General features: G+C 34.4%; 1 protein-coding gene across 1 annotated transcript in view; it reads left to right on the top strand.

Annotated features, from left to right (window-relative positions):
* Positions 1-14,420, top strand: part of BRIP1 (BRCA1 interacting helicase 1) — a 176,837-nt gene that overhangs the window by 45,867 nt on the left and 116,550 nt on the right. Inside the window, exons 7-9 of the mRNA XM_002808125.4 lie at positions 4,882-5,172; positions 11,873-12,094; positions 14,007-14,206. Coding sequence (XP_002808171.4) covers positions 4,882-5,172; positions 11,873-12,094; positions 14,007-14,206 — 713 coding nt within the window. The remainder of the gene's footprint in view (positions 1-4,881; positions 5,173-11,872; positions 12,095-14,006; positions 14,207-14,420) is intronic.

Here is a 14,420-nt window from a genome sequence, read left to right as displayed (position 1 = left end):
AAGACAATACATGCACATGTGGAAAGTTATGGAAAAATACAAGTTTTTGTTTGTTTTTTTTTACTGTTTCATTGACCTAGTTTTCCTTTTATTTCATTCAAACAGGTTTCTCTTCAGTCTTTTTTTCTCTCTACTTCTTTATATACTTAGTTTTCATAGTCATGCCTGCTTTTGGAATTCAATTTGTAGTCTCCTTTGAGAATCTCTCCTGATTTACAGTTAGCAAAGGAACTTCTTCTTTGGCAATAAAATTAATTCCTAACTACTTCTTTATCATTTTCCATTTCTAAAAATATTTAATCACCATGCTTATTTTTCAGGTATTTAGGCATAGTATATTTTTTGTGTGAGTAGTAGGAAAAGTTTGGGGAAAGTTATAAAACTTTAGAAGTTGACATTGTGGTATGTTACCATTTGAACTTATAATTATAGCTTGTGAAAGGAATAGTGAAAAGGACTCAGCAATTTGCCTTTCTTTCAAGATCAAATCTTCGAATCCTTCATCCTTGAAAGAATTTAGACATGTCTTTATATAATGGAACAAGAGAGGGAATATAATTTATTAAACACAAGAAAAATTTTCTGAAAGTCCTTGGTTGCTGATGTTCTATTAGAACAGTTTTGGTAATTGTAGATTTGAAATGTATTTTAAACAATTGGCTACTGCACATGAAAATATTATAGCTGTCACATCCACATGTATCTCTTGTGTTTTTTTGTTTTTTAATGATAGTATATTTTTGCAGTTACTTGGGTTGGGTTTTCTTGCCTTTTCTTGAAGTAAAAGGACTCTGAACAGTTTCTAGCTTGGAGAAGAAGCCATTTCTTAAAGAGATTGGTTCTGGTACTGTGTAGCCACTTACAGGTCTTAGAGGTTACAGATTTTGGGAAGCTCATGTGTTTTATGTATTGATTTTCAGATATATTGGATGAGAATGAATATTATAAAATTTATTCTCTAGTTTCCTGGAGAAAAGGAAATCTCTGTCAATTTAAACAGCAAAGGGAAAAGAAAAAAGTATTTGTGAAAGATAAACATGATCATTTCTTAGCAGGAAAAATACTCAATAAAAGATACAAAATTGTTTAATTTTATTCATCTAATTGTTTTAAGACCCTTGGATCAAAGGGTTTCAGAGAGAGGCCATAAAGTATTAGCCTGGTAATTCGATTGGGGGATATTCCGATCTCCTGACACTGCTGGCATCAGGATCCTTCCTCTAATTTTCTTAGAGCATTGAAAGTTGCTGATTTTGATATAGGTAATTATCTTTTGTTATAAAGTAAGTGACTTTTTGAAGCCTTTGTTATATTACTACAATGAGTTTTTCTGTCTTCTTCAAATATGATTGTACCAAATCTTTTTTTTTTGAGACGGAGTCTGGCTCTGTCACCCAGGCTGGAGCGCAGTGGCCGGATCTCACCTCACTGCAAGCTCCGCCTCCCGGGTTTACGCCATTCTCCTGCCTCAGCCTCCGGAGTAGCTGGGACTACAGGCGCCGGCCACCGCGCCCGGCTAGTTTTTTGTATTTTTTTAGTAGAGACGGGGTTTCACCGTGTTAGCCAGGATGGTCTCGATCTCTTGACCTCGTGATCCGCCCGTCTCGGCCTCCCAAAGTGCTGGGATTACAGGCTTGAGCCACCGTGCCCGGCCCCAAATCTTTTATTTTATTATTTATTTATTTTTGAGATGGAATCTTGCTCTGCCACCGAGGCTGGAGTGCAGTGGCTGGTCTTGACTCACTGTAACCTGTGCCTCCCTGGTTCAAGTGATTCACCTGCCTCAGCCTCCCGAGTATCTGGGACTACAGGCGCGTGCCACAATGCCTGGCTAATTTTTGTGTTTTTAGTAGAGACGGGGTTTCACCACCTTGGCCAGGCTAGTCTCGAACTCCTGACCCCAAGCAATCCACCTGCCTCGGCCTCCCAAAGTGCTGGGATTACAGATGTGAGCCACGGTGCCTGGCCTGTACCAAATCTTTTAAATGGAAACTTTAATAGAAGATCGCTTCTGGAGAAATAGTTTCTGTTTAATGACGCAAAGGAAAAATAATTAACTTTTAATTTCTACCTTATTCCCTACTTGCCTAAGTACCCATTGAAAACCATCTTCTTGGCCAGGTATGGTGGCTCACGCCTGTAATCCCAGCACTTTGGTAGGCCGAGGCGGGCGGATCACCTGACATTGGGAGTTCGAGACCAGCCTGACCAACACGGAGAAACCCCGTCTCTATTAAAAATACAAAATTAGCGAGGCGTAGTGGTGGACGCCTGTAAGCCCAGCTACTCGGAGGCTGAGGCAGGAGACTCACTTGAACCTGGAAGGCGGAGGTTGTAGTAAGCCGAGATCATGCCATTGCACTCTAGCCTGGGCAAAAAGAGTGAAAGTATGTCTCAAAAAAAAAAAAAAAAAAAAAGAAAAGAAAAAAGGAAGACCATCTTCTTGAGGAGTCTAGTCAAGTTCATAGATGTTATAATTTGTTCATATTACTTTACAACTTAACAAACAAAAACATGTTTAATATAAAGTTAGCTGTGGTTTATAGTATTCTGAATTATGAAGTGAAAAACAGATTTAAGGTCCTAACTAAAGTCACTCTAGTGAGAAAAGTTTTCTGATACTAGTTCTTGATCTTTTGCTTTTGTTAGTACCAGTACTAGTGTAACATTTAAAGATAAGCAGAACATTAAATTATTCGTGCCAAATTCACCCTTTTTAAAAATTAAAAACTTTGAAAACAAAGTATCTAGTTGTAAAACTGTATAATAGCATCCCTTTCTATTTGAGAAAAAGGTATGAAAGATATGTATATATGAAGGTCAGTAAGTTATACACTAAATTATTTGTGATGGGATAGTTGATTTTTAAACAATATTTCTGTATTATTGTTTGAATTTTTTTGACCAAAAGGAAAGGTGAAATTAAAAGAAGTAGATGGTAAAGCTTTAAGTGGAATTGATGTTGAAAAGTATAACATCAAAAAGTAAGTTTTCTCAGCCTTGAGAAAAAGCTACTTTATTGGATTACTTTTATGCTTAGATATAATGTATCTATGTAGTACATAACAATGCATTGGGCCCTAGCATTCTAGTATTCACATGAATTTAACTGTATCATAAGGAAGATAAATAGTATAATTGAGCGAAATGGTTGATGGTATGAAAAAGTAAATTAATTCTACTTGAGTTACCTTAATTCTTTTTGTATGTTAATTGATTAATATGATCATTGCAAAAGCCAAAAAAGAATTCAGTCAGAAATATCATGATATAATTTGCATTCCATTTTCTCTGTGACCATAAATTGTTGGATATTGCAACATATGTAACATAAACCACATGTCAGCTGTTTTCTGCCTCACTGTTGACAAGAGCCCCATTCATAACTCTTCTTTTTATCCTTTTAGTGAATAAGTAATTATTCAATATAGAAGGCAGGATATTTGGAACTGGCTATTTAATGTGGCAGCACTCTGTAATGAAATCTGCTGTTACTGGCAACCTGAGAGGAGAATGTAACAATTCCAGCATGGCTGTAACTTTATCTGCTTTGACTGACTGTTTATTTGGCACATCAGTGAACCTTTTATCCCAGTGAGTGACAGCTCCAGAAGGGTCACATTTACATCCATTCTATCATGTATTGTAATATTTAATGGCGGACAAGGTTGAGTGAGACTGGGAGTAATTTGAACTTGCTTTTCCACTGAGTTGAGGCTAAAAGACAGCTTGATCCCCAGTATTGTGGTGTAACATGCTATGACTTAGCATTTGTTTATGAAGGCTAATCTTACTGATTACAATAATAATAATAATAATAAAAATCAAGTAGAGTGCGTGTTCTACTAAATTAAAACTCTTTAGCACAAAGTCTTTCAAGTTATAATGCTATTTACCTTTTTTCTTTCCCCATCAATGACCACTTCTATAAATTAACCATTTTACACTATTTCTCTAAAATGAGACTTTGTTCTGTGTCATTTGGTGTAATAATTGAGACTTAGAAGGGAGTAGATTAAGAACCTGTGAGTTCTAATATATAGCATTAAACTTCTTTTTTTTTTAGTATTTGAGGATTTGGAAACAGAAGAGAAAATTCAGGTAAATTAAGTAGACTATATTCCTGATGTTCCATATGGTTTGTTTAAAGAGACATGTATATAACTATTTCAGTTATGAAACTGAGTTACAAGTGAAATTGTCCGGGAAAAACTATCCTGGATGATAATTTTACGATGGGTTTACGTTCCATGACAGGTAATTGAATTTCAGATATACTTGTTCCACACAAGCAACCTGCTTTCATTATTAAATATTAATATTTTGCATTTATTTTCGTACCTTTGCTAAAGAAGAATTCCCTCTTCTTGAAGTTGTTAAGTGATACTTTAGATTCAACTTGATAATTCTATTCTTTTGTAAACTATATTTAAAAGCACTTCAAAAGCATTGGTGTATTAAGGAATATTTGAATGAACTATGCTGTGAACAAAACTATTAACTCTAAACTATAATATCACAAGTTCATATGAAGCCTAAGAAAAAATTAAAATTGTTCCTACTTTATGACTTTTATAATTTATGAAAGAGGAGAGTTAAAATGTACTCAAAACATTTGGAACTGGAGAGTTAGGGTGGTATGTTAGAAAGTGTGCAAATGTGGAAACATCATTTATAACTTTTAAAAGAATGAGGACCAATTTTAAATTGTATTTGTAGTTTTTTCTTTAATGGCAAGTTTTAGATACTATAATTTCTTGTAATTTCTCTTTATTTGACCATTGTGATTCATTACTTACAGGTTCTGATTCCATGTGAGGTTTGATAACATTTTTTTATGGTAGTTTAGATATTAGTTATCATTTCTTTCCTTTCTTACAGCCCCCTGGCCACTGTTCTAGGTGCTGTTGTTCTACTAAACAAGGAAACAGTCAAGAGTCGTCGAATACCATTAAGAAGGATCATGCAGGGAAATCCAAGATCCCCAAAATATATTTTGGGACACGCACACACAAGCAGATTGCTCAGATTACTAGAGAGCTCCGGAGGACGGCATATTCAAGGGTCCCGATGACTATTCTTTCCAGCAGGGATCATACTTGTGTCCATCCTGAGGTAGTTGGTAACTTCAACAGAAATGAAAAGTGCATGGAATTGCTAGATGGTAGAAATGTGAGTAAAGTTATTTTGTTTTAGAGAAAAAATAAGGCTGAAAATATTTAAATTACTCAATATGTGTTTTGTATGTACATTTTAGTGATAATCAACTTCGGAAAATCAAATTAACTGCTAATATTGATATCTTTTAAAAAATAATTTTACCGTAAGAAAATCTTTAGTCAAGTTTTAAAGTATGGGATTTGGTCTTAAAGCTTGGGGATATTTAATTCCTTGAAGTTAATTTCTGTTGTAGTCAGATATCTTAGTTTCTTCTTTTAAATCCTGCTGCCAAAAATAGTCAAACTTGGATGATGTCATATGGGAGACAGAAGTGTTTAAATGATTTAGTCTAATTAGATCTAATTAATATACTTTACATACTTAAAAACTTCAAAAGCAGATAGTTTATTTAGGCTCTCTGTTCAGGCAAACTTTGGATTTTTTTAATTGAATGAGAAATATAATGATTATCCCACCTCATAATTCTGGTTAATACAAACCCCTCTTTTAAAAGTGATACTAAATTATTAACTTTAAAAAGATGTCATTGGTGGTTTTGAAAATTTCCAAGGCAATTAGAATAATATGAATTTGGGCTTGGTGGAAATAGAGAAGTCTTTCTTTCTAAAGACTTATATGACTTTCAAATAATTTTTTTTTTGGCAGTATTAGTTTGGGAGCCTATGTTCTGGTGTGACAGTTATTTTACTCTAAAATTGAAGTTGCAAGTATGAAATTATACCCCAAAATCAGTGAACCATAAATTGATAACTATGAAGTGACCAGTGATATTTTAATGTATTTTGAGAATTGTTTTGTTTTTCACTAGTATCTTTTTAGAGTTGGTTCTACACAAAAAACTGTGAGCTATAGCCCCCAGAGTTTCATTTCATTGATATATCACCCCTTATCATATAATGTGAATTAGTTATTTTGTTTTATGCTTTTTGTCCTTAATACTCTTTTATTAGATGAAAATGTATTTAAGCTTTATTTAGGGATAGTCAAAAGATACTTCAACAGATATTCAAACAAGATTATAAAGTATAAGTAGTAAGGTGTTCCAGTGGCAAAACTTGAGTGACTTGTTCAGAGCCAGGAGAGAATACAGAATTACTGAATCAAAGCCATTGTTGAAATTCTACAGTCGTATTTATTTCCAAAGAGTTCTTTCTAACTAACTGAGGAACTGTGAAATCCCTTTACTCTGTATATTAAAAAACTTCTCTTCCACGAGAGATGAAAGTATGAAGTGTCAAGTGTTCAAAAACAATAAAATAAAGCTCTTTATAAAGGTAAAACTCCATAAATTTCATGCATGAGTGACTGCTTTCCATAGTGACTAAGTGATATGCTGAATTCCCCAAATGCTTCAAATTTACTTTTTGGCTATATAGCCTATGCAAGAAGACTTGCTGGTATTGTCACCATATTTTTATCTTTTTTTGTTTTACTTGTTATTGGGGAAATTATTGTGTATTTGTAAAAAATACGTTGGCCGGGCATGATGGCTCATGCCTGTAATCCCAGCACTTTGGGAGGCCAAGGCGGGCAGATCACTTGAGGTCAGGAATTCAAGACTGGCCTGGCCAACATGGCGACACTCGTCTCTACTAAAAATACAAAAAATTAGCTGCACGTGGTGGCACGTGCTTATATTCCCAGCTACTTGGGAGGCTGAGGCATGAGAATCGCTTGAACCCAGGAGGCTGAGGTTGCAGTGAGCCAAGATCGAGCCACTGCACTCCGGCCTGGGCAACAGAGCAAGACTCTGTCTCAAAAACAACCAACCAAAAACATACATTGGTAAAATACATTGGTAAAAGCAATGATAAAGTGTAAGATTGTGTATTGAAGGCAGACAGTTTCATTTTGTGTAACCTAGAATCCTACAGTGCTGGTTATGTTTTTATTGATCTTTACTCATAAGTTTGAATCATGTTAAAATAAAAAGTAATTCAATAGACTTCAATGTTCTGAATTTTTCATTGGCCTTTAGTTTGTCTTAAAGTGAACAGGTATTTTATTTTTGAATATTAGTAATATGAATAATTGAAGATATCTGCTTGTGGTTTGCCTTGACCTAATTCTGCCTCAGAATGCTTACCTCATGGGCATACATGAACATCCTCTTTCTTGTTCTCAAGCCCCCTTAGTAATTTGGTATTGTAATGAGGCCAATTACAAAGTCACCGTAGGTGTCTGTGTTTACTATGACTGAATTACCAAAGCGAAATGATAAACAGATAACTGACAATTTGAATGAAAGTGTTTAAAGTGTGATAACACTTCAATTGACAGACTTCCTCAGGGTTGTGTTACACTGCTAAAATGGATGAGCTTTTCTGGTTTTACTATCAGCCTGCAGAGGGGTGTCATTCTAACTGCCCTTAAAGTGTAAACTTTCTGATTTTTTGGCTTGATCCAAGGCACATGTGTTTTTGTTCATTGTTTCTTTTACTAAAGTGCCCTTATACTGGAAAAGTATGCACTTATCTGTTAAAAGTTAATTTTTGTTTCAGTTAAGAAAAAATAATTTTAACTAGAGTTAGGAATGACAATTCTGAAATATTATTTTAGATATACATCTTTTTTTGGTTAAAATGAGACTTAATAGCTCATAGTCATAGACTCTAAAGGCACTTTGGTGATCATTTTGTATAAAGATAAGCTTTCAGAATTGTATGGAAGAAGCTTGGGATGAAGAAATGGTGAATGTCCTATTATTAAACTCAGTCTGTATCAAACTGAGTATGAAAGATGATTGACACATTTTTACCTGAATCACAGACTTTTAGAGCTGGAAGGAATTTTAGAGATGATATAGTCAGTGAGTCAGAAGGAATCTTACAAGCCTCTGGTTCAAATATTCTTTTGATGCTGAGTCACATGAGAAAAATGGGCCCTGAAGTTTGCTCAGTCAGACAAGTAATTAGCAAGGAGGAACCAGAACCCAAATTTTCTGATTCCTCATCCATTGCTATTTTGATTACACTAGAAACAAAATCCAAAGATGGCATTGAGGTAGGGAGAAGTTGACACAGTATGAAGAATAAGAACAGTAGAGGTTAGAGAAAGTAAGTGAAAATAATGTAGAAAATGGCCTAAATAAATATAGTTAGATGAGTCCTTTCCTCCTAATTTTTATTTTTAATACTTTGGAGGACCTACAGGTAGCATCCTTTAACATGGCTGAATACAAAGCTTTAGGAGAACTGGTCCTCAGCTATTCATGTCTTGTCCTTTGATTTGCTGACATTCTTTTATAGGTTACGAATCTTCTATGGTTTACTTTGTTCTAGCAATATCTAGATACATTTGTGTATGTACTGATGTATTTATGTTTTGAAAACATAGATTCTCCTTTTAGATAATTCATAGATAAAAATACATATAAATATAAGATTTATATATATGCATATGTGTGTGTATATATACGTGTATGTATATGTACACATGTATACATATATACATATGTATAGATATATATACATATATATGTGTGTGTATATATGCAGAGAGAGAGTATAGTTCATCCCGCCTTGGCCTTTCAAAGTGTTAGGATTATAAGCATGAGCCGCCGCACTCAGCCTGTAATGAAATTTTTTATTTCCAGTAATACAATGGCAAAGGACATTAGTAGATAACATAAAAGAAGACATTCAAATTACTGCTGAACCTTGTTAGACTATTCATACAATATTATGTTAAACCTTGCTAGAAACTATAAAATACAAAAAATATATGTGTGTGTGTGTATGTGTATATATATATATATATATATATAGCTACCTCAAAGTCTTTTATCCCTAATATAATTTATATATTTTATATATGGTTGTTTTTTGTTAAGGATAGCAAACTAGGAAAAATAAATATTTTATTTCAAAATCATTTTAAAATAAATATGTATAATTAATTAAAATAAAAGTGGCCCATTATTCTACCACTTAGTTCCAATGACAATTGAAAAAGAAAAGTAGTACATGTATGTTGTTAGAAAATGAAAAGAGAGGCTCTCTTTTTCTAGATCCTCCATCTCCTTAACCCTTTAAGGTAATTACTGTAAAATTTTATATATATTCTACCAGAACGTTTAAAAAATGTATTCGCTATAACGTATGTGTATATATATTCTTTAAAAAAGCAGTTTACATGAATTTAATCATTCTATACTAATTATGCAACATGTTTTTCTCACTTAACGTAGAGAGCCTAATCAACACATAGACAAATCTCAATCATTTTTAAGGGCTAAAGTTTTTGTATTAATTTACCGTAACTTATTTAACATGTCCCTTATGGGTAGATATTTGGTTTATTTTCAGTTTTTTGGCTATTTAACAGTACAGGGTACATCTATTCACATTAATGGTAAACTTTTAAATTTTGGTAGTTTTTTGACAAATTGCCTATGTACTTCTACTACTAGAATTTTATACTTCTAAAAATATGTATACTTTTCTAATTTTATACATTTTTAATAGTATATGAGACACTCTTGTTAGGGCTGGGTTTTATCAAACATTTTATTTTTTTACTAATGCATGTAATGAGTATTTTTTTTTTTTTTGAGACAGGATTTCACTCTGTTGCCCAGGCTGGAGTGCAGTGGCGTGGTCACTGCTCACTGTGGTTACTTTTTTTTTTTTTTGTAGAGATTGAGTCTCCCTATGCTGCCCAGCTGGTCTTGAACTCCTTGGCTCATGTAGTCCTCCGGCCTTGGCCTCTCAAAATGTTGGGATTATAGGCATGAGCCACTGTGCCCAACCTGTAATGAAATTTTTTTATTTCCAGTGATAGAATGGGGTGGAGTGCAGTGGCTCATGCCTGTAATTCCAGCACTTTGGGAGGCCGAGGCGGGCAGATCACTTGAGCTCAGGAGTTCGAGACCAGCCTGAGCAACATGAAGAAACCCTGTCTCTACAAAAAAGGAGCCATATGTGGTGATGCACTTGTGGTTCCAGCTACTTGGTGACTGAGGCACAAGAATCGCTTGAACCTGGGAGGTAGAAGTTGCAGTGAACCGAGATTGGACTGCGCCATTGTACTCCAGCCTGGGTGACAGAGTGAGACTCCCATCTCTGAAAAAAAAAAAGGTAATAGAGTGGCAAAGGGCATTAGTAGATAACAAAAGAAGAAACACAAATTACGGTTGAACCTTGTTAGACTATTCATACAACACTATGTTAAACTTTGCTAGAAACTGTAAAAAATACAAATTGAAACAAGATTCTGTTTTTTACTTTTAAAATAGAGATAAGAAAAGATAACGTCAGTGTTGACAAGGATATGGGAAAAGGGTAATGCAAAACAGTATATACTTTCTGGAGGATAATTTCACTATATGTTTTCAAGAAACTTAAAAATACTTCGTAGCGTCTGATCCCATAATGCTATTTCTAAAAATATAGACTAAGAAAATATTTAGAAACCAGCATAAGAATGCTCACTGCAGCCTTATATCTAAAGTGGAAATTGGTAACAGTCTATAAGTCCAATAATAAGAAAACTGGTTCATCAGCTATGGCACATTAATTCAATGTACATATATGAGCAGCAATGAAAAGATGCTTAGTGATGTCAGAAGATTTTCCTGGTATGATTTTTAATACACTAGCCAGAAAAAAATAAAGGGAATACAGTTTTATAAACATTTTTATTTACTGTGGCTGGATTGTTAGTAATCCTTAATGCCTGGGGAACATTTGCTTTGTTCTTGTTTTTATTACTATTTGGAGATAGAGCTTTGTTTTGTCACCCAGGCCGGAGTGCGGTGGCGTGATCATAGCTCACTGCATCCTCGAACTCCTGGGCTGAAGTGATCCTCCTGCCTCAGCCTCCTGAGTAGCTAGGACCACTGATGTACACCACCAATCCTGGCAAATTTTTAATTTTTTTGTAGAGACAGGGTCTTGCTACATTGCCCAGGCTGGTATCAAACTCCTCACCTAAAACAGTCCTTTTGCCACAGCCTCCCAAAGTGCTCACACCTGTAATCGTGCCTAGCTTGTTCTTGTTATTTTAACATTGTAGAGATATCCTTATATACACATGTATAGAAGAAATATGAAACGAAATACACCAAAATGTTCCTAGTGCATTCTTTGTGTAATAGAATTACGGATAGTTTAGGCTTTTTTTGGTACTCCTGAATTTTTTGTAGTGAATATTCTTACTTTCTTTTTTTCCCTCAGGACATTCCAACCTACCTACTTACCTTCCTTCCTTCTTGTTTATATTTGAATAAGAAATACTGTCACATGGCTCAAAGTTGAAAAAGTACAAAAGGGTCTACAGAGAAAAATCTCTCACTCCTGTGCCCAGTCACTTAATTCTCATCCTTGGAAGCAACCAATGATACCATTGTTTTGTGAATCCTTTCAGAAATATTTCATGCCTAACATCAGTTTAATCAGAAAAAAAAGCCATAACAAACATACTAAAAAAAATTTTTTTTCAAGTTAATTTAGGGTATTTGGAGCTCTTCTGATTTGGAGTTCTATCTAAGTCTGAGTCAACCAGACTTCGTTGTGATTGTAGCTATGGTATTGTCTCAAAAAAGACAAAAAATTAGCCGGGTATGGTGGCATAACCAGTCAAATCTTAGCCTTGTGGCTTTAATGATGTTCCTCAAATTCTGAGATAAGCTTATTTTATTCCTTCTATTCCAATATTGGTTCACATTTCAGTTATGCATATTTGTTTCTAGGGAAAATCCTGCTATTTTTATCATGGAGTTCATAAAATTAGTGATCAGCATACATTACAGACTTTCCAAGGGATGTGCAAAGCCTGGGATATAGAAGAACTTGTCAGCCTGGGGAAGAAACTAAAGGCCTGTCCATATTACACAGCCCGAGAACTAATACAAGATGCTGACATCATATTTTGTCCCTACAACTATCTTCTAGATGCACAAATAAGGGAAAGTGTGAGTATATGTGTAAAAATTAGAACTTTTTTCCTACTCATGGGGATATAAATGTTGAATGTAAAAGCTTTTAGATGTTTTAATGTGTTTTTTTGCTTTAATTTATGTAAATAAATTTGTATAAACATATTAGAGTACTGAAAACATATCCTAACGTGTGTTAAAATCGACCCACTCATTTTAATTTCCAAAATAACAAGCAGTTTTAAGGAACATAGTGACTAAAGTGGGATTACAGCAGGATTTCTCTTTGCATTTATGAATATTCAAAAAGAATGATTTAAAAACATTTCTTTGAAAAAACTATGTTTTGAAGAACTTATGTTGGGAGAATAAAATTATGCCTTGTGAGCTTTTGAAAAGTGAACTTCAGATAATGGCATTTGTGTTTATTTGCCTGGTTCTTTTTAGAGACATGCAATTGTTAACAGCATAAGACAAAAAGTAAATAACTTGGCGTAGTCACTTGTTATTCCTGTCTTCAAGTCTGACTGCACAATTCATCTCAGCCTTCTATTTCTTTAAGATCCAAAGTAATAGGCATTATGTTTACTACCCCTTCTATCCTACCTTTTATTTGGTTATCTCTTAACTAGTTCTCTTCCTTCTGAGACACTGTGCATATCAATGCCAGGTCAGTTTTCCAAATGTTGCTTTTATTACATCCTTTTATCCGCTTCAAAATCTATTGCTTCCTTTGCTCATGAGATAAAGTTCATATTTCTTAAGCTTACACTCAAGATACTCAATAGTCTGACCTGAATCTGCCCCATTTGAATCCTTCAAAAATTACCTCATACTCCCTTGAGGATACCTTGTTCTTTATTCTTATCTTTGCTTTTGATGACACCTCTTGGGAATGCCGTGCCCACTCTTTGTCCAAATTCAAATCCTACTTATCTTTTAAACCCCAATATATTTCCTACTCGTCCATGTTTTTTTTCATAACTTTTCAGCCTTCTTTGTATTCTTACTTCCTCAAAATAACTCATTGACAATTGCTTTGTGACAGTTCCTTGTATTAGTCAGTACTCTTTCTATAGAACATGACACAAACCCACCCTAAAAAAAGCTTAAGAAAAAATACTTGATTCTCTTTATTGTGATGGCTTTATTCTCAGGCAAGTTCTCACTCTTGCTTATGGAACAAAGATAACCATAAGCAGCTAACTCACCTGGAGAAAAGAGCATGACCACATATTAGTCCCTCCAGATTACTCTGGCCTAACATGGATCTCATGTCTATTCCTGAACCTGAACCAGTCACTGTGACCACAGAAGGATGGAATACTCTATTTAACTGACAATCCTGGGCCTTACCCCCATTGTGAAAGTGGGGATGTCCTTTGATTCACAGGTTAATAGTCCTGCCAGCATCACATGGGAGTTGGAGAAGAACAATTCTCCAACTCCCATGTTGGAGAAGGACTGCAGGACAGATTAAAACAAAACATATATGTTGTATTATGTTAGTATTTTAAGAGTCATTTTAATCTTGTATTGTTATTTTACTTTTAAAGGTTTTATGCTTTTAATCTTGTATTGTTATTTTACTTTTAAAGGTCTTATACTTAGTTTGTAAAATTATGTTGGAAACATTTTCATAGTGGGATTTTGTACCGTTCTGTGTAGCCAGTGGTACCTTGATCCAGGCTCACTTACTTATTTTTGGTGTTGTTGATAGGTTTGCAAAGTATTTTAAGAGTGAAAAATGGCAAAATCGGTAATGTATAGCTGACATTTGGTTGGCCATAGTGCTTCAGAAGTTTTATTTAAGACCTAGAATCAGTTGCTTATGTAATTGCATTTGCAATATTGGCCTATAGTGTGAATTTTTAAATGAAATACCTTGCCTGCTATTGTTAAATCTATTTTGCCAAATGTTTTACAAGAAAATTCTTTTGTCTTATAGATGGATTTAAATCTGAAAGAACAGGTTGTCATTTTAGATGAAGCTCATAACATCGAGGACTGTGCTCGGGAATCAGCAAGTTACAGTATAACAGAAGTTCAGCTTCGGTTTGCTCGGGATGAACTAGATAGTATGGTCAACAATAATATAAGGAGGAAAGATCATGAACCCCTACGAGCTGTGTGCTATAGCCTCATTAAGTAAGAATATTTGTCTAGTAGTGTATTTGTGCTGCCTTTATATGAAAAATATGTTTGATTATGCCATAGTATTTTAAAGTCAGTACACTTTGGTTAACTAGGCTTCTTGGGAAATGGATTGTTCCTTGCCAATTAAGCTTTAAAAACAAGGCTAGTCCAACCTTTTGTCTTGTTCACAAGAATATAATGAACATAAGTGATTTAAGAAAATGAA

The sequence above is a fragment of the Macaca mulatta genome, chromosome 16 (genome assembly GCF_049350105.2).
Source record: "Macaca mulatta isolate MMU2019108-1 chromosome 16, T2T-MMU8v2.0, whole genome shotgun sequence".
Taxonomy (NCBI): domain Eukaryota; kingdom Metazoa; phylum Chordata; class Mammalia; order Primates; family Cercopithecidae; genus Macaca; species Macaca mulatta.
Note: the sequence above shows the minus strand (reverse complement) of the source record. Positions and strands in the feature narration are given on the sequence as shown.